The sequence below is a fragment of the Heteronotia binoei genome, chromosome 4 (genome assembly GCF_032191835.1).
Source record: "Heteronotia binoei isolate CCM8104 ecotype False Entrance Well chromosome 4, APGP_CSIRO_Hbin_v1, whole genome shotgun sequence".
Lineage (NCBI taxonomy): Eukaryota > Metazoa > Chordata > Lepidosauria > Squamata > Gekkonidae > Heteronotia > Heteronotia binoei.
This window is the reverse complement of record NC_083226.1, coordinates 31,246,236-31,267,424: the sequence shown is the minus strand read 5'-3', so window position 1 is coordinate 31,267,424 and position 21,189 is coordinate 31,246,236. Positions and strand designations below refer to the sequence as shown.

General features: G+C 41.8%; 1 protein-coding gene across 1 annotated transcript in view; it reads right to left on the bottom strand.

Annotated features, from left to right (window-relative positions):
• Positions 1-21,189, bottom strand: part of TRABD2A (TraB domain containing 2A) — a 104,696-nt gene that overhangs the window by 37,845 nt on the left and 45,662 nt on the right. The window contains exon 3 of the mRNA XM_060237062.1: positions 7,030-7,176. Within this exon, the coding sequence (XP_060093045.1) occupies positions 7,030-7,176 (147 nt within the window). The remainder of the gene's footprint in view (positions 1-7,029; positions 7,177-21,189) is intronic.

Genomic DNA, 21,189 nt, shown 5'->3' with positions numbered 1-21,189 from the left:
GGCAGGAAGGAGGAAACAGGAAGGGCTTCGGAGAACGGCCCCTCCCTTTCTTTGCTTTCGTTTTCACAGCAGGCAGAGGGAAGAAGACCAAGTGCGGTAGGTGTTTGTGTGTGTGTGTGTGAGAGGGAGGGGGCCCGGGGCAAGGAGGGGTGATTCCTTGGTATGGAGGCCCTTCCCCCCCTTTAGAAAGCGTGTGTGTGTGTGGGGGGGAGGGAAATGTCTACTAGGCACTCTATTATTCCCTATGGAGAACAATTCCCATAGGGAATAATGGGGGATTGATCCGTGGGTATTGGGGGCTCTGGGGGGGCTATTTTTTGAGGTAGAGGCACCAAATTTTTAGTATAGCATCTAGTGCCTCTCCCCAAAATACCCCCCAAGTTTCAAAACGATTGGACCAGAGGGTCCAATTCTATGAGCCCCAAAAATGGTGCCCCTATCCTTAATTATTTCCTATGGAAGAAAGGCATTTTAAAAGGTGAGCTGTCTCTTTAAATGTGATGGCCAGAACTCCCTTGGAGTTCAATTATGCTTGTCACATCCTTGTTCTTGGCTCCACCCCCAATGTCTCCTGGTTCCACCCCCAAAGTCTCCTGGCTCCGCCCCCAAAGTCCCCAGATTTTTCTTCAATTGGACTTGGCAACCCTAGCTGGCCCGGCCTCCACAGGGTTTAAACTGGCACTGATATGAACTTTGGAACTGTACTCAGATCAGCTCTGATGCCTAGAAACTACCTCTGTGTGCTTGCTGTGTAATAGCACTCAGGATAGTCCTCTTCAAGCTTCAACATCCAAATTTCCAGGAATTTCCAACCCAGAGTTGGTAACCCTAGCTCTATCACAGATTTAGGAGGTCTTTGATTGCTGATTTAGGAGGTCTTTGATTGCTGGGGAGGGGGTCAGTAGTAGGAAGTACCCATACAGGGAGCACATACATTGAAGGTGGAGGTATTGTGACTCAATTCACACCCTACATTTTTTATAAACATGGCACTTAGGTATGCATTTTGCAGGGACAAATGTAGTCATATTCTAATATGTTAAATGTGCCTATTTGCAGTGTTTGGTTTAGCATTCCTTGTTAACTGAACTTTCCAGCACTTATGGTAGATGCATTTCTCTGATGCATAAAATACATATATGTTAGACAATAATTTACATGGAATTTCCATCTCATTATAAAACATTGGGTGTAATTTTGCATAACTAAAGGTAATGGATTGGGCATGCAATAAAAATCCCAGTTTTATTTGATCATTACTTAAGTCCTTTCTTTCATATTTGCATAGTGGCATGATAAGAGTTATAATTTGCTTTGTTTTAATTTAGTGTCAATAAAATTGATTCAGACATCTGTTTCCAAAACAGAAAAAAGTGTTGTTTTTCCAACATGAATTTTTAAAGTAAAAGATTGCCTGCTTCTTTTAAATTTTGCCCCAGAGGTTTTACTTTAAGAGCATATTCCTACAGCTGCAAACCTGGTAGAAATTTGCAAAGTCCCATCCACTCCAATTATCTAATTAACATTGACCAGAGTTTTAATATTGCTGCTTGGTAATTCCATTGGCCATTCCATCTAAGAATTGTACACAAATTTTAAGTCAGCAGCCAATATGGTATTCCTGCAGCACAGATTAGTAAAGCTGCAGTACTACAGTCCAAGCCCTCTGTTCACGACCTGAGTTTGATCCTGGCGGAAGCTGGGTTCAAGTAGCCAGCTCAAGGTTGGCTCAGCCTTCCATCCTTCCGAGGTCGGTAAAATGAGTACTTTCTGGGGGGAAAGTGTAGATGACTGGGGAAGGCAGTGGCAAACCACCCCGTAAAAAGTCTGCCATGAAAAACATTGTGATGTGATGTCACCACAGAGTCAGAAATTACTGTTTTGGAGAATTTGTACCAGTATACCATTAACGTACTACAGTAGCAATTTCTGAAGGTGTGTAAAGCGGAACTAAATTTATTGTGCTTGGAGCATGAGTAGATGGAAAAATTCAGTTGAAAAAAGGAGGCAAATAACAAGGAACATGTTCAGATACTTGATAGCTCACTATAGGAGCAAGGGAAGACATGTACTGAAAGTATATATAATACTGAAATCTGTTGGTTATCTTACAGAATGCAACTAATGGACATGTAGTTTTACTACTTGTGATTGTGGCTTTGGAATTACTGTCTAGAAAGCTCCATTAAGTTCTGTATGGTCAGTAACAATAATAAAGTTAAGCACTTTAAAATTAAGCATTGATGCATGCCATTTAAGACCATGCTTAACTATTTAATTGAAGTTAATAGGACTGAAGTGTTTAGCTCTGGCTAGATTGTGCAAATATATCAGTGTCTTTGCAAATGTTAAAATGCTTCCCAGCTATGGATCTCTTGATTAAGGGTATGCAAACCCCCTCCCCCCATATTTCTTGGTTCAGGTCTATAGGATTAAAAAAAATCCAGTATTTCTGAAAAATCCCAGATCCCAGTATCGGTATGGTATTTGGATCCTGGATTCTTCAGAAATCCCAATTTTTTCTAGGTCCAATAGACCCAAGAAGAAAAATATCTGTAGTTTTAAAAAAACCCGCCCTGACTCTGGGGCTTCTCCTTGCAGCATGGTTTAAATTGTGCTTAAAGAAAAACTGGCCCCAGGATCTGCTTGTGGCAAGGAAGGAGATCACTCCTTGCTGCACACTGACTTGGCTGGGAGTGCTTCTCCTGGAGAAGCTATCCCCAGGATCCTTCCTTCCTTCCTTCCTTCCTTCCTTCCTTCCTTCCTTCCTTCCTTCCTTCCTTCCTTCCTTCCTTCCTTCCGTGGCTCTCAAATATCCGATGTTCATGTCTTGCGGCTCTCAAACATCTGACCTTTATTCTGTGTTGCTCTTTTGTTAAGCAACTCTGGCCACCCCTGGAGTAGACAATACTGACTTTGGTGGACCCAAGCACTGATTCAGTGTAAGGGAGCTTTGTGTTTGTGTCTTCTGGTGCTTTCAGACATACCACCCAAATCCTTTCAGCAAAGGCCAGATAGGAGTTATGGGCAGTGTTTGCCTGCAGTGCAATTTTGTTCTCAATGCAGCCTATTTATTTTGTCCTGTTTGCTCTGTTGGCTCTATCTGCGCCACCTTCATCACTGTCGGTCACTTCCGGGTTCCTGTCCTGCATCTCGACCTGTGTTATTAGTGACAGGCTGCTTCGGCGTGCTGCTGCGCCGGCCCCCTGGGTCCCACAACGATGGGACCGATGCCACAGGGACGGGCTCGAAACACTCTATGACCCCTCAAAAGAACAGCAGTCTAGCTCGCTTCCCCCGAGCCCTGCCGCCATAAGCCTCAAGGGGGCTCATTTTGCGGCATCTCCCGGCGGGAGGGTGGCACCCGCACGGGACACATATCAAATGAAAGAGGGGCGCAGGGCTATCAGAAACAGCCGGCGGAGGGAGTCGGGAGCCCACCCCACTGGGGGATCCACACCCCGAAAGTGATGAAGGTGGCGCAGATAGAGCCAACAGAGCAAACAGGACAAAATAAATAGGCTGCATTATGCAGCACAGTTGAGAAAGTGCCTTATCCCATATACTGATGAAGTAAATACAGGATTTGAGAGCAAAATTGTTTCCGGCGGTGATATTTGGGGGATTTTTGGGGACGTCACAGGAAGTGCTGTGAAGTCACTTCCTGTTTCCGGCAGTGGCATTTGGGGGAAATGATGTCACAGGAAGTGATGTCACTTCCTGCTTCCGGCAGGTGGCGCAGGGGGGAAATGATGTCACAGGAAGTGATGTCACTTCCTGTTTCCGGCAGGTGGCGCGGGGGGGATGATGTCACAGGAAGTGATGCCACTTCCTTTTCCCGGCGGTGGCATGACGTCACCGGAAGTGACGTCACTTCCTGTTTCCAGCGGCGCACCCCTACCTTCCCCCTCCCCAAGGTGTCCCTGGCTGGCCTTCAGACATTATGGCCACCCTACCCCTCCCACCTAAGTCAGATGACAGAGCTCTAACTAAATCCACTTCTTAGATCACCAGTTCAAGACCCCAGCTGAGCTTGACTTGTAACAAGATGCAAACTATACCAGATCCCAATATCAAAAAGGGGTTATGATAAAAACACCAGGTTGGATGCTGAAGGATCCTTACTTGGTGTCTCCAAGGTCTCCATATGGAAGCCACTGAAAATAGTACTTTAAATAAAATTTAAAAGCTATCTTCTGGAATTTGCAAAAGTAGAATTTTGTAGTTCCCTTCCAAATACTTTTATATATAACTGAGTAAAAGGAAAGTCAGTACTAATTTAGGAGTACACTGGCCCAATTCAGACATCATGCAAATCCGTGAATTTATATATCATCAAATTTACTATTGTTTGTATGATTTTGCCGAATGTAGGCTGTTCCACTAACTGTGATGAGCTGGGCCCCATGAAACCAGAATCTGAAAGCAGAACTTGAAGCAGATTTATTAACTACAGTGATAAGCACAGTAACCATTCAAGTTCAAAAAAAATCAATAGACTAAGAAGGATGTAATTCTTCTTTGAGTTCCCGTTAGTCTAAATTATAGTTTCATGTGATATGTGAATACAGACATCTTGATTTAATCCTGATCCTTCTTCAGCAATGCCCTCCCAGACCAGATGAAAGAAACAATAAAACCTATAAATGTGAAAGAAAAACCCAGATTTGAGTGATTATTTGTGAGCTGAATTATATTATCATTAACAAGCCAAAGTTTTGTGTAATGTTCCCACTGAGCCAATAACTAAAAATATTGATTTCACTTATATTAAAATTTCCTCCAACTTTCTCCTATGCAAACTACCATTTTGCCTACCTTTTTTAATTTAAATTTTTATTAAATTTTTCAATTATACAATACAAAACCAAATAAACCAGAATTAGTACTCTTAATTTTAGAGTAAGCCTTACAATTTACATCTTATACTTCTCAAAAATAAATCAAGTTTTCATATAAAGGATTCATTGGTAAATATTCATTTTGTAACAAATAATTAACTACAGCAAACCAAGGTGTTATAACTTTTTTTTTCATACATTTCAGGAGAACAATTGGATGTTACAAAAGCCATTTTTTGTATATATAAAATAATCCCAAATCCTATCTATCCACATTTGCAATGTTGGTATCTTATTATCTTTCCACTTAATGATTTGGCAATACTAATTAGTATTAAACTAATGTCATTCTTATTTTCATCTGTTGTTTCCCAATGGTCCAATAAAATTGCCCATGGTGTAAAAGGTACATTAATAGTTAATATTTCTTTTATTTTCCCAACTATATTTCGTCAAAAGTTTGAATTTCTGGGCATGCTGTCTGTCCACACTTTTTATAACATAACGGAGAATATGTCGGATCAATTCTGTTTAAAATTACAGGTGATAAGTACCATCTAGTTAATATCTTTATAGATTGTATGCAAATTGAAAATATACTTGAAGTATTTGCTGGTGTAGCCCACATCTGATCCCATTCATATTCTGGTATTTCCATGTTTAGATCGGCATGCCATTGTTTTTGGTACAATGTTAATTTTTGTTCCTCTGTGTCATTTACAATTTTATATATTGCCATAATTAAACCAGATTTTTGTATTCCTTTATTTTGCAACAGAATTTCTAAAGGAGTCATTTGTCTCTTTCTAGTAGATTGTACCTGTGGAGACTCCAAGAAATGTCTCAGATGTAAATAAATATACCACGGAATAGATTGGTCTAATTTTTGTTCTAATTTTGCTTTACCTATGACTCCTTGTCTATCTAATAAATGAATAATTTTTTATATTCCTTTGTTTTCCCATGCTTCAAACCTAGAAGGATGTAAGCCTGGAGGAAACCATTTCTGATGTATAAAAGTTGCCTGATGTGAGATTCCCGGAGCTATTTTTTCTTTCTTTCTAAACCATATTTTTAATGAAATTTTAAAAAAAATATTCACCCTCTTTAAATTCCTCTTTTATACATTCCTTATCCCATAGTAAGTCATAATAGTAAGTCATAAAGTGATCGATGCTTTATATTATGCATCTCTGTTTCTGCCCATGCAGGTGTATCTATTACTGTTGCAGCTCTTAGTAATAGTGATATATGTGATGATTCATAATATACTCTTAAATTAGGGTAATCTATACCTTCTCTTTTTGTATTTCTTACTAGTGTTTTAAAATTAATTTGTGGTCTTTTATAATTCCAACAAAAATTATTTAATAAACTTTACCATTTCTGTAATGTTTATAATGGTATCATAATCGGTATAGCTCTGGAAAGAAATAAATACTTCGGTAATATGACTGATTTTATTAAATTTAATCTGTCACTCCAAGTAAGTGTTTTTAAATTCCATGTTTTAATGTGCTTTTAATCTTTTCTTTTAGTCTTATAAAATTACACTGTAATAAATCTTCAATATTTTTTGAAATATAAACGCCAAGGTATCTCCATGCATTATCTGGTACCTTATATCCATATTGTTCCTTAATTTTACACAAATCTGTTTGTTTTAAGTTTAATGGATGAATTATTGTTTTCCCATCATTAAATTTTAAAGCTGATATTGCACTAAAGAGTTTAGTAGTTTGTTTAAGCTCAGCCAGAGACTCAGTTGGATGAGTTAAATACAGTATCATTTGCCTGCCCTAACAAAATCAAAAGCAACCAATTATGGAACGCCAGCAAAAAAGCTTCACAGAAGCAACTGTATTTATTCAAAAGGAAGACAATCTTGAATGTAAGCAATTCTCCCTTTAAAAATCTTATAGGCAAAAAGGTTTTATTATTAGTTATTACTGACATAACTAACTTGTATACACATTTAAACTGACTCTCCCCATTTTTTGGATGGCATGCCTGGGGAAAATCCTAGTCTTGCATGTGAAGTAGTAGAAATGTAGACTGTAATTAAAAAACAACAAAATGTTCACTTACTTTAATGGCAAAATAGAACGCTTTTTAAATTTCTCTCTTGGGAATATTTGATTAGCAGGTGGACACGTGAAGTGAAAGACACTGAGGGGACAAGACTCACTTGAGACGTGTCATGATTGAAGATGATGGAGTTGAGGTCTCCACAGTTGTAATGTTTGATAAGGTCCTCTGTTGTGTAAGGGATCTGAAGGCTGCCTGCGCGGAGATTCTCTTGCTGCAAAAGTGTCTGATTCAAAGCAAAGATCACCTAGGTGGTGGAAAGGGAAGAAAAGGCAGAAATCCTCATGAGGCCTTGACTCATTAGCTAAGAAACCCTGATACCCACACCTAACTGAAGCTTAAAGTAAATAAAGACCATTTTTATCTACAACACTGAGAGATCATGGTAGTCTACTAATCCACCATACAGTCCAAAGACTTTACTAGTGTGCTGAAGGACTAACTTTCTTTAATAGTAAAAAAAAATTAATGTTCACATCAAATGGCATGTTATGCTCATGATGATGTGCAACTTCCCCACAACTTTAAAAAGCTGTCAGCTATAATTCTAAGTACAGCGCTAGGACAGGGAAGTAGGTGCTTAACCCTTTCCCCTCACCTAGCTGTTTTCATCACCCCAAACTGCCTCCCAGGTGGTCACCAGTGCGTCCTAGGCTTGCCAGCTCCTCCCTGGCCATTGACAGGGGATAGGAGGATAGGGTTGCCAGATCTAGGCTGGGGAATTCCTGAAGATTTGGGGATGGAGCCTGGGGAGGACAGGGATCTCAAGGGATAAAATGCCACAGAGTCCATCCATTTTCTCCAGGGGAAGTGATCTCTGTAGTCTGGAGATGAGCTGCAATTCTGGGGGATCCCCAGGTCCACTTTGAAGCTGACTTTCCTAGTGTGTCCCCCCTCCAGCACTACAGGAAGGAACATATGGAGAGGATGTTTCTATCTGCTCTAGTATACCAAGATCTGGGATGGTTCCAACAACTTTTACTTGACACAAACTCTCCCTCTCCCACCATTCATGAAAAGCTGAACTTAGTCAGGCCACCATAAAAAGGCCTTACCCTACACATTTAATATTCAACTGAAGTCAGACTTTGCTTTGAACACAGGTTCTCCACATACCCCAAGTCCCTGAAAATGTTAGAGGGACCTTGATTATTTCCCTGCTTGGAAAAGCCTTTGGGGTGTGTGGAGGAAGAGCGAATCCGAAATGGCCCAAACGAAATAGTTAAACAGCTCTTCCCTTGTCCCAAGGCTCTGTTCAAGGCTGCAGTCTAGCTTTTTGGGTTTTTTTTTTAAGGGTTTTACTTCTTTTTTTAAAGCACAAACAAACCCTTCTCTCTATGCTCTCTTTATAACTGCAGCCTGGTTCCTTTTAAGTATGAGAAAAGATACACAAAACTGTATGTAAACATAACTGCATGGAATGTATAATTTTCTCGCCAAACCTGGAAACTGCAGCTTTCTTGGCATTAGAGGCCCACTGCAGTCAATGTGCTTCGAAGGGTATGTCTGCTTAGAGACAATATCATTCACTTACCTCAACTTGCGGTTTTCAACTGCTCTATGACCAAGGGGGAGTAGAGCTGTTTCCCCCTCAGGGAGGCCACAGTATTCAAGATACACTACAAAAATGATAACTACTATGAAAGTAAATCTTCTTAGCTCTATCAGCATCACACTCTCTATTCCTCTATGCTGTGCAGAATGGGTCTCCTCCTGCCAGCATTCCTTAATAAGTATCCTTTCTAAATAGCAATGGACATTTAACAGTAATGTGAAGCTACTGCAAAGTGCATGAGGTAAAAGCCAAGGCCTGCTTATCAAGGAGGTGAATAAGGTTGAAGTTCAGAAGGCGATATTCTTTTCAAGTTCAATAAACAGTGGTGGCTTTATGACAGACGTACCATTCAAGCTAATAGCAGTTATAAATGGAACGCTTTTTCTGCTGGAGCAGAACCTAAAGGCTTCCCAATATAGATGCTGTAGCCAATGTTATCATATCAGGCAATTGTGATACCAGGTGCAGCTTCAAACAGGGCACCCTTTGTGGGAAGTTTATCTTTGGTACACAGTTAAGTGACCTATAGTCCCAGGCTTTCATAACCTGGGAAATTCCTGAGTGTGTGAATTTTAAACACCGTTCCCCCCCCACCAAAAAAAGTCTTTGTTCAGTGGTAACAAGTGATAAAGGGTAGTAGAAAGAGTAACAAATGCAAACTTTTTTTGTGATGTTGGTCCCCAAAATGCAATTCCCTTTTTTATTTTCTGTACTAAAGATGGGAAGAGGAAGAAGAAAAGCAGCATTTAGACCGTTTTTCTGAGCATTCAAAGCACTTCATATACAGGTTGAATCAGAGGTTAAGAGCATGAACTCTAATCTGGGAGAACCGGATTTGATTCCCCACTCCTCCACATGCAGCTGCTGGGTAACCTTGGGTCATTCACAAGTTCTCTCAGAGCTGTTCCCTGAGAGCACTCTCAGCCCCACCTACCTCACAGGGGAGGGGGAGGAAAGGAAGATTGTAAGCTGCTCTGAGACTCCACGTGAAGGGTAGGATATAAATCCAGTCTCCTCTTCTTCTTTTACATTATCTCAGTGAATGTTACATCAGCCATGCAATATGAGCTGCATATTGCAGATGGCGATTGAAGTTGACTATATCTCAACATAAGGCCTTCTGATGTGAGCTGATAGCCAGGGTGAGATTTGAACCAAGACTTCCTGGTTAAATCACTCAACCACTACACTATACTACCTGTAAATAATACATTACTAGATTTTTAGTCATTTTAAAAATAAGCACTGTAAGCTGGGGACCCTCTAATAACAATTTTCTTACACATTTTATGCCTCTCAAAGTACATTTTCCTCTCGCAGGGCCTTTCTGAGTCTGCCTCCTCCCCCATGTTTACATTTAAAAGGTCATATTTTTCTGCATTAGAGAGTATGTAAAATTGTTTGCCTAGTCTTGTAGGCAACCTGCATTTGCCACTTTTGATACACAGCCAACTAGTTTACTATTTGACAGGAATTAACAATTCTCAAAACACCACTTCTTAAGAGATGAAGCACCTCATGAGGTAACAACATCCAGTATACCCTCCCCTCCCCTCACCAATGCATGCAGAGAGAGCTGTGCCCATCATTACATAGAAGGTGAATCTGGCACACACATTCCCAGAGTCCAGGTCTATTTCATCCTTGGCACCCCAATGAGCTTAGGGTCAAAATGCTCCTGTTGCCCTTGAGAGACGCTTAGTCCAAGAGGAGAGAGAGGTTGCTTTTGTGACAGGGAGTTATAGTTGTCAGTTTTATATTTGATTATTTATATGCCACTGCCACTCTAAGACTGAATCATATGGCATTCTGGGGAAATGAAGATAGCAGTTAGCAGACTTCAGAGCTGAGTGATTTTGCGTCTGAAAGTGTTTTAGTTCAGGTTTGGTGTCTTAAGAAATTTTTTTAATCAAAATTTCTACACATCCTGCCTTTTCACCTGAGTGAGGTGTAACACTTTATCCCGTTTTCTTTTCCCCAGCTAGAAACTCAGGAATTGTGAAGGAGTCCTCCACAGCCATTGCCTGCGAGGATAAAAATACTCTCCAGCCAACTTCAAAAGACTGGTTCCTGCCCTTAGTTTTGTGGAGCACAAAGTGCCTCCTTTACAGTTGGGCTAGAATTGTACCAAAGATATTGCGTATTAGGATGAGCCCATAACATTTACACAAAATTACGTTGCACTTAGTTCAACAAATCTTGTTCTCAAGGGTACATGTGACTGAAGCTTTCATTGGGTTAACACTATTAAACATTAGACACATTACTACCAATACTGCTTTTGCCATTTCCCAGTGTCTAAGTCATATAAGAAAGGAGCAACTGTCTAATATTTCTTTGCTTATTTAAACTTTGCATAGCCTGATTTCTCCGTAATGGCAGAAGAAGAAGAAGATGATATTGGATTTATATCCCGCCCTCCACTCCGAAGAGTCTCAGAGCAGCTCACAATCTCCTTTACCTTCCTCCCCCACAACAGACACCCTGTGAGGTGGGTGGGGCTGGAGAGGGCTCTCACAGCAGCTGCCCTTTCAAGGACAACATCTGCCAGAGCTATGGCCGACCCAAGGCCATGCTAGCAGGTGCAAGTGGAGGAGTGGGGAATCAAACCCGGTTCTCCCAGATAAGAGTCCGCACACTTAACCACTACACCAAACCGGCTCACCAAAAAATGAAAACCAGTATAATCAACATTAAAAGCAGCTACTAAAAAAACCCCCAAACCCAACCATAAGCCCATGCCACAAAGCCCAAAATCCTTATCACTATGAACAAACATGTGCCCTAAAAATCAAACATGCCTAGGGAGTGATCATATCAGGGAGTGATCCAGGTGATCTACCTGATGAAGTGTGCATGCATACAAAAGCTTACATTCTGAATAAAACTTTGTTGAACTTAAAGGTGCCGCTGGATGCCTAAGGGGCGTCACGGCAAGAGAGCAGGGGAACGACTGAGAGGTGATCTTCCAGTAGGCAGAGCCCATTCCCAGGCCATAAACACCTTTAAAAAGCCAAGAATCAGTACCTCAAATTGAGCCCAGAAACAAACAGGCAACTAAGCAAAGTTGTTTTAAAACTGCTGTGATATATTTATAGTGGCCTGTCCTGGATAACACCTGGGGAGCCACATTTTTCACAAACTGAAGTTTCAAGGTTGGCTGGTAGTCCAACCCAGAGATTACAACAGTATGGATCAATGCAAGTCCATCAGTCAAATCCAGAAGCAGGAAGACAACTAGCGAGCAAGATGCATTGAATTTAAAAAATTAAAAGCAACCTTCCCAACAATACTCATCTGCTTCCATGACAAAGCTGAGTCAAGTCCAAGAGCATCCATATTAATTTTGGATGTTTAAAAAAAAACTGTGGCATCATCCTAGAGAAGTTCTTTCAGTCAGATAAAACAGAGAGTGGGCATTTTCAGTGGTGCAAAATGTGCTTCCCCCGCATCGCAAAAGAAAGCCTGCATGTCACATCCATTAAGGCAGAACTGTTATTTGTTACAATGGGAAGTGGAAGTTAGCTGAGAAGAGGAAGTCGACTGGAAAGTGCACTGGCTAACTAGAGCGTGCCCGAAGGATGTTGCCATCGGGCAAGGTTGTTTTGCCCCTAACTAACAAACTGTGCTGAATACAAATTTCTGCTCCCCTGCATTGCTCAGTGTTTTTATTATTCCAAGAACCTTCCTCAGGCTGGCTTGCAAGAAGCCCGGCCAAGTTTGTCACCCTTTCAAAAATATTTCTCAGCCCCCTATAACCCACACCAGGATGCCCAAGCCGTGCACAAACACATTCACACCAACATCAAAGCACCTTCTAAAAGGATGTATTTGGGGAACAAAAGTAACAACTTTATTGGAAAACTCCCCCCCCCCCTCCATTTCCAGTGCTATACGCTACACACATACACACCAATTTTAGGTAACGTGGAAAAAATTGATTAAGCTCTGTAGTCAACATATCGCTTCAGGCCTCATTCTCCTGGCTGAGATTTCTTCAGCTGTCAGGATGGGGTGGTTTTTTTCGGGAGGTGGGGGGACCCTTGTCCCCTTTGCCAGCATTGTTGGAACAGCCTGCTAGGCTGAGGGGGTGGGGTTGTGGAGGGGGGGGGGTTAGAGCCCGGCAGATGCCTTTTTTGTCAAAGACAAAAGACCCCCAGCCATCCTCTCCACTTTTCATCACTTTCATCCAGGCTAGATCAAAGCACTGCTCTGCATATGAAAGGGATCTGGCATTATGTGCCTCAAATTAGCCTATCGCCACCCCGCTAGCCTCCGAGGCCTCTCAACAAAAGCTCCCACATCTGTTCGATCCGTTTGCCTCATCTTCTGTGTGTGTTTTTGTGTTTGTTTCTTCTCAGCTCTCAGTTTGGAGAGCCATTCAGGCCCTTGAATTATAACTCGGGGAGAACATCTTCCTTGCCTCAGGACAGCCTGGGCAGACAATTTGTTTTTAATTGTTTCCCCGGCATAACTTCGGCTCCCCGTTTTCACTCGAGCCCCTCAGCCCGAGAGATACTCGCACAATGGATCCATTCCTCCACTCTTCCCCTCCCCTTGTTCACCTGAAGCAGGAGACCCGGACCCTGTGTCTTGCAAAGAGGAGGCTGCTGCCCTGAATCAAAGTGATCCTTGAATCAAAGGCAGCGTGGCTATGAAAGTCAATAATCCCCTTTTGTAATGGTAATAGTTCGTGCTCAGCTCCCTAGAAGAAAAGCGGGACTCTCTGCTTAGATGCTGGGCACTTCCTTAAAATGCGCTGTGCCTGCACCTCTCAGCTGCTTTTGAAACTCTTCTCAAAGCCGATAACCTGAACCACAGCAAAGGATCCTGTGAAGAACTACCCTAAATATGAACCCTCAAAAGAGATGGGCCAAATTTACAAATAATTTACATCACCATTATGACTGCCATGGGCCTAAGAGAATATTTTTATTTTATTTTCCAGAACTTATATCCTGCCTTTCTGCTCTCACAAGGGTGATTGAGGCAGCTAAGAATTTAAACACACATGACAAAATCACATTTGAAAACCAACCCCTCTGCAAACATACACATCATTAAAACAATTAAAAACAGATCTAAAATATTTAGAAGGACATAAAATAGCAATTAGAAAATTGGTGAGAAAGAATCACTGAGGGGATGACCGAATGAAAAGTTTTCACCTGCAGGTAGAAGATGCCAACAGAAGAGGACAGACAAGTCTCCAGGGCTTTTTTTTCGTAGAAAAAGTCCAGCAGGAACTCATTTGCATATTGGGCCATACCCCCTGACACCAAGCCAGCTGTAACTGCGTTCCCGTGCGTTCCTACTCAAAAAAAAGCCCTGCAAGTCTCCCTGGGGAAGACGGAGTTCCAGAGCTTTGGTGATATGACCATTACAGGCTCAGTAAAACAATGTATTAATATTTCCAGTGTCTTATTTCCTCACTTGATGCTCAACCCGTTTTCACAGAGGAGTGACCACATTAGTCTGATTTGGTTAGAATAATAAGTAGTTGTAAGAAGCTTAAAGATGAACAGATTTATTGCGGCATATACTTTATGGGCTATGGTCCTCCTCACCAGATGGATGAAGGGAGGGGGAAATGAGAATGTCTAATGTCTTTAGCCCACAAAAACAATAAATGTGTTTATCTTTAAAAGAGCCAGGACATTACTTTTTATATTTTCATCCATTCTCAATTTTCTACTGAAGGCCTTTTATTAAGAGATACCAAGGGGTTTCATTTCTTTCTCAACATTCAATTTTTTCTGATAGATAATGGATCTTTCTGCAGCAAAACAAGAAAATGAGAGACACACATTCTCAAACATTAATGTACATGTGCCAGGGGAGTATTGATACATGTTCTTAGGGGCACGTATACAGTCATTTAAGGGTGCACTTGCATTAATCACCCTTCACAAGCCTCCTGCAGAAAACAACCTTGTTAACACAACCCAATTCACAAGTTACAGTAAACACATGTACAAATGCGTACAGGGTTCACTTGATTTTCTATGTGTGTGCATTGAGTAATTCTCATGCATATATGGCTGAATAAGTTATTTAAACCAGATCTTTAAACCAGGTACTGGTTGCTGGCTTTGTTTGTAAAGTGAATATGAACAAGTTGTTTCTTACAAACAGATGCAAGCACATATATGCAGGATGTATTCACAACAAAATGTGAACTGAGCTACTGACAGGGTTGCCAACCTCCATGTTGTGACTGCAGGCCTCCTGGTATTATTGAAATCAGACAGAGACTCATTCACCTAAAGAAAATGGACACTTTAGAAAGTGGAAGGCCCTCCAATCCACACATCCTACCCTACTCAGACTGCACCATCAAAATCTCCAGGTATTTCCCAACCCAGGGCTGGCAGCCTTAGCAATGATGAGCTCTCACCAAGCATGAGTGTTACACTTAAGTGTTGAGCCTTTCCCACTTGGAGAAATCAGTCAAGATCAGGCCTCAGATATAGTAGCAGCTCACAGGAGCGAAGTTCCTGAACCTTTCTGAGGGCTCCCCCTCTTCCTCCCCACATACCTTGTCCATTGAATAGTAGGTGCAGCCGCATAACAATCTGAGGATTAGGAGAGTGGACAGCCAGCCACCAGGGGCTTTGCCACACCCCCAGCAGCCCTCATAAACCCCTGGAGAAGCCCACGCCACCCTTTCTCCACTTCTTGTGTGATTTTGGGCGGTTGGTGGTTTGCTGGCCTTTTGACTGGGGAGGGGGTAAGTTCACTTTTCTTTCTTTTTCAGGTTGACTGTCCACTCCTCCTGTGGTGTAGATACTGAAAGGACAGATCTCAGGATGCAAGGAGAATAGCAAACTGCAGTCCGAGAGATTCTTTGATGTGCAGTGACATTTTAATCCTTTTACAAGCTGAACTCTCCCAGGACTTTTAAACCTCGTTTTCACCTGAAGGGCTTTTTCAAAACTTCAATACATGACAAGGCACTTCCATCCGATCCAGTACTTCACATTCTTACACTTCCCAAAAAAGGTTTCAATCTTTAAAGTAAGCAGTTGTTATTGGTAGTTATTTCTTTAATAGTATTGTTTGGATGTTTTACACGGAAGCAAATTCTCTTGCCTTCCATCCAATGAGGGCCTGGCAAGCTTACATAAAAACCTTTGCCTGCCATTCCTCCCAGACACCGGTTCCTCTAACACCTCATCTAGCCCTCCACCATACCTTAAAATTTTCATTTTCTTTTTTTAAAGTGTCGTATTTGGGTCCATATTGAGCAACATCTGGCTCTTGTGTCACAGGCTACAAACATATTAAGACTAACATCATCTCTTTTAATACTGTGCTTCTATGCAAGCTTGGTAGTAATGCTAATTGAAAGGAAAGCAATAGAAATGATTGAGATTCTCACAAAGCAAGCCTCTTCAGAAAAACAAATCTGAATGAACTCTTGAGCTGCTCTTTATTTCATTTTTGCATGACTTTTGACCAGAAGGGGGGGAAAAAATCTCCCTCCATCAACTTGTAAATTTTGCAATGAAAATATAATTTCACAGGAAAGGTAAGGCAAAAACAGATCAACTACATTCCCATTACGAGCTACAAAACATTAAAATAAGGGCTCTTGTTGGAAACAACTCCACGCTAAACTTCTATGGCTGCCCCAAACAACGTTTTGATAAACTACAAAGTTTCAGCTCATAAACTGGCTTAGAAACAGGAATAAATGTTTCCATGCTGCCTTCACCACGAACACTGCAGAATCAGGGAAAAACAATCTTGGATTCCTGAATATCTCTGTACACCAGATGATTTTACAGGGTGGGAGGAAGAAAGGTGTATTTTTCTGTCCTCTCCCCCACATTATTGGCTGCCACAGGACAAAGGAGGGAAACATGACATAAGGACATTATAGTGTTCTTGTCGTTACTATGTTATAGGGCGAGGGAACTGTCAGTAACAGCTAGAGAGCCAGTGTTGTGTGAGTGGTCAGAGTTTTAGACAAGGATCTGAGAGATCCAAGTTTGAATCCGCACTCTGTCATGGAAGCTTGAGGGGTGAAACACTCTCAGCCTAACCTGCTTTGGACTCTCAGCAGGGAGAAAGACAAGATATAAATGAAATAAATAAAGCTAATATTGCTCACAGATCATCCATAAATTCAGTTTGGTTATTGATTCTGGTGCACTGGCAGAAGTTATCACAGAATCAACTTATTCCCCAGATAGCAGGGGCTAGTTTGGCCAAGTAAAATGAAGGACTCTCTACTACAAAGCCCCCTAAAGGTGTTTCACTGCATTTTAATGGGACTAGGCCAACCAATCAATGTATGGAACAGATTCCCATGGATTCATTCTCTGAATGGTAGTGGTGGACAGAACAAAGCCTCCAGGGTATTAGAGGAAAGCATTGCTGTTAGGGGGGAAAAACTGTCCACCCCATACAAGCACTTTACTTTTCATTTGTGTTGATACTGCCACTTTCCAAATCTGTATTACGCAACCATCTGGTTTGCAAAGGAAGAGATCAAAAAGTATACTTGGGAAATAAACTGGATGTGGGTGTCGGACTACTAAATCTGTTGCTAAGGTCCTCTGTAGTGGGGTACGCAGGGCTTTTTTTGTAGCAGGAACTCCTTTGCATATTAGGTCACACACACCCTGATGTAGCCAATCCTCCTGGAGCTTACAGTAGGTCCTGTAAGAAGAGCCCTGTAAACTCTTGGAGGATTGGCCACATCAGGGGTGTGTGGCTTAATATGCAAAGGAGTTCCTGCTACAAAAAAAGTCCTGGGGAAAGGAAGCAGGCTTTGACCTTTTCAATGATATCCTAGATTGCGGCCTATATTCTTTGCCCTCAGAAATCAAAGGGCCTTCTTTATTGGTCGCACTGAAATGTGATGGAACTTTCTGAAGTGGCTACACATAAGTCATACTTGTGCGAACAATGCCCCCAAATTCTGCCCTTATCCTGTGAAATATTACTAGTTCTCTCCAGTCCTCTGGTGTCTCACCTGTTCTCCATGAGGTTTCAAAATTCATGGCTAGTGGTTCCGCTGTATTCTGCGCTACTTCCTTTAGAAGCCTTGGGGGTGTGTCATCTGGTCCTGCCGATTTAGAAATATTTAATTTTACTAAGTATTCTTTTATCTTCTCTGTTTCAAGACGTCTCCTCCCTATCCAACATAGCTTGTTCTCTGTTGTCCGTATGCTCACAGGAACTCACATGAAATTTTGTAAATTTGACTGTGGGGGGGGAGGGGGGAAGCCATGGAACATTCTAAATACTACTCATGGAGCTTATGTGATATTTTCACATTACAGGAGGTTCTCATTTCACAGAATCAGAGTTGAAAGGGACCCCAAGGGTCATCTGCCCAAATGCTTCCATGCATGTTCTTGATCCTAAAAAGCAAAAGAATATCTGGGGTACAGAATTACAAACTGTTATTTGTGAACATTGTTCACCTCACCGCTTTCATCTCACCGCTTTCATCTCACTGGCTCATCTCACGGGAGAGCCAGTTTGGTGTAATGGTTAAGTGTGCGGACTCTTATCTGGGAGAACCAGGTTTGATTCCCCACTCCTCCACTTGCACCTGCTAGCATGGCCTTGGGTCCGCCAGAGGTTGTCCTTGAAAGGGCAGCTGCTGTGAGAGCCCTCTCCAGCCCCACCCACCTCACAGGGTGTCTGTTGTGGGGGAGGAAGGTAAAGGAGATTGTGAGCCGCTCTGAGACTCTTCGGAGTGGAGGGCGGGATAGAAATCCAATATCATCTTCTTCTTCTTCCCCCATATCTGAAGTATACATTTAAATATGGTTGAGAGGGCCAATTGTCACATGGACCCCAATGTTAGGAATTGTAACTCCATCAGGTTCTAAAAATTGTATTTAGGGAACTCCCTTTGTCTTCACTGAGCTAGTTTTCAGAGTTCCCCCTTCAGTCAAGAACTCTAACAATAACAAGGTTTACAACTGGTTTAATTCTGCAGTGCAATTTCCTTTTTGGAAGGTGCAAAAATATTAAAGATTGTTCCTATTTCTATTTCAGGAAGAGTATTATTAATTTCTACTTCTTTATGCCACTTCAATGCAGAGGCCCACAAAAGAGTTCTCAGTCCCACTTATCAAGCAGTGTTGTTTACAACAGTCAGATTGTCCTTTATGGGGAAAAAAAATCATCTTGGCATACTGGAAAAGACTCTGGGCTCATTCACATTGGTCAATGTTGCCATGAATCTCAGCGAAGCAAGAATATTACATCTAGCCTCTGTGCATCATTAAACAGCTGTCCACAGAACTTCTGTTCAGTAATTAAACTAAGACCGATTCCACGTTAGCCTTTGTCCCAGTCTCGTTCTTGGTTCTCAAATCTGTGCGGCAGGGAGCAAACAGGGAACACACAGCCCTGCTCCAGATATGCCAATGCAGAATCCAGGAAAAACAGCTGCCTTAAGGAGTCCCGCTCAGAAGGAAGGCAAGTGCTGGCTCTAAGAATGGGAATCCCTTTGGCCCAGTTCAAACATTCAGTGTTGATACAGAATTCCTTGTGTCCACTGGTAAAAGCCTACACACAGAAGAAGTAATACCAAATTATTTTTTTTGTGGATGTGCCAATTCACACAAAAGGCATGTGTGCAAGGTTTGCATTTCGAATGTTCTTTTATGGATAAGAGGTCCATCAGTGGCTATTAGCCACAGCGTATTGTTGGAACTCTGTCTGGAGCAGTGATGCTCTGTATTCTTGGTGTTTAGGGGGACACAGTGGGAAGGCTTCTAGTGTCCTGGCCCCACTGGTGGACCTCCTGATGGCATTTGTTTTTTGGGCGACTGTGTGACACAGAATGTTGGATTGGATGAGCCATAGGCCTGATCCAACATTCTCTTCTCTTATGTTCTTATGGAACAAAACTCCACATTGAAAATGAGCATACTGGAAAGAATGTTAACTCTTTTTGAGCTGCTAGTTTTCTACAGAACATTATTACATGGAACTGCCTCACACTAAATCAGACCATTGGTCTATCAAGGTCAGTTTTGTCTATTCTGACTGGAGGCAGCAAGTCAAGGTAATTTTGCATCAGCTACTCCATGATCTATTTTACTGGCGGATCCCAAGGACTGAACATGAGACCTTCGCCATGCAAAGCAGATCTTGTACCTCTGTACCATGGCCCCTACCTAACATTCAAATACACCGTCTCTCATCCATTATTGGAATAAGATAGCCTATGAACAAGTTGCACTGGATTATTCCGCTTATGTCACCAAATAGCTGTAAACAGCAAATGTTGCTTTTGTTGCTCTACCAATAATGCAGTGACATAAATGATGGGCTGAAGGCCAGAATAAAAAAGAGAGCTTGTCTTTTAACCCCCCCCCCCAAAAAAAACCCCTCAGCAATGCAAGTGAAGCTTGATATTACGAAGAAAGATCCTGAATTCTCTTTCACCTCAGCCTCTGCAATAGAGATGAGACCTGGTTCCCTGTTACATTTCTTTTTGCATTCATTTCTATTTTCATCTAGACTTTTCCATGTCCAAGTCCCTTCTTCAGCTTTTTTATATTAATCTGTATTATGTTCTTGTTCTGTACAAAATGTACACAGCGGGTGCACATGCCACTTACATAATCAATACATGTTTTACAGGAAACATTTAGCGCAAGTGAAAGAAAACAACGCAACAACAACAAAGAATAACATATCTGATTTGTACAAGTGAGATTCCAAACAAACAAGGATTTCCAGCTCAAAACAAGGCAAGGGAGGATTTCAAAACCCTCCCCACATATGGCATCAGAACCTCTTCTGCTTTCTTGGATGGAACTATACCTTCCAAAGACCAAACCCCTCTTGGGTCTTCCTGCCCTGCTATAATGTCTACTATAGCATACTTCATCTCCTGATGCCATTTGAGTGAGCATTACTTCTGCCATATCCTCCTCTCTGTTACACTGACTGCCAGCTGGATAATCATATTTCAAGGGAAAAGGCTGGCTGAAAAGGAGGAGGGCTGAATTCAATATAAGGTTGCTTTTTGCATTGGTGGCCTATGTCCTTTGTAACATGCAGACCTGTCCTTAGGACTGTGCCTTAACTGGGCTTTTTTTGGGGGGGGGGGGGGAAGGGAGGGGGACTTTACTTCAATGCCTGTAGGACCAGAACCTTCTCCTACAAATCTTCAGTCCTTCCTTTAAAACGTTTGTTTTTGTGCATTAAAAAAAACCAGGAAGGATTTTTTAAAAATGTAAATATGTCCTTGGGTGAATTCTGAATCACAGGGACCAGAGCAGCTGCTAACAAAGTTAGTGAGCCTGGTAAATGGCAGACATTGTAAAGGGTCCCATCAAAACATACTCTGCCCGGGCAGCGGCACCTGCAGGCACTTAACATCCTCTCCGTCTGAAGAGGCTCCACTCACAATTACAGCACATAAACCCAGCATTAGCAATGGCAAGAAAAGTAACCTTGACTTAATCACGCCCTCCTTAAAAAGGGAGTAAAGGGGGCAGTTCAAGGACATTAGCGCCAAGGCTGCTTCAAAGCATTCAGCTAGCAAATCAGCTGATGCACCGGCATCTCTCTTGCCCAATACCCGATGTAAACATGCATCTTTCCCTAGTAATCTCCTTATAAGCAACCTTCTAGTGTCAATCACTTCTCCAATTTCCAACACAGTTTGATTCCTGCATCTGCTATTTCTCCCTTTTGAAAGAAAAGTGGAAAGGAAACTTT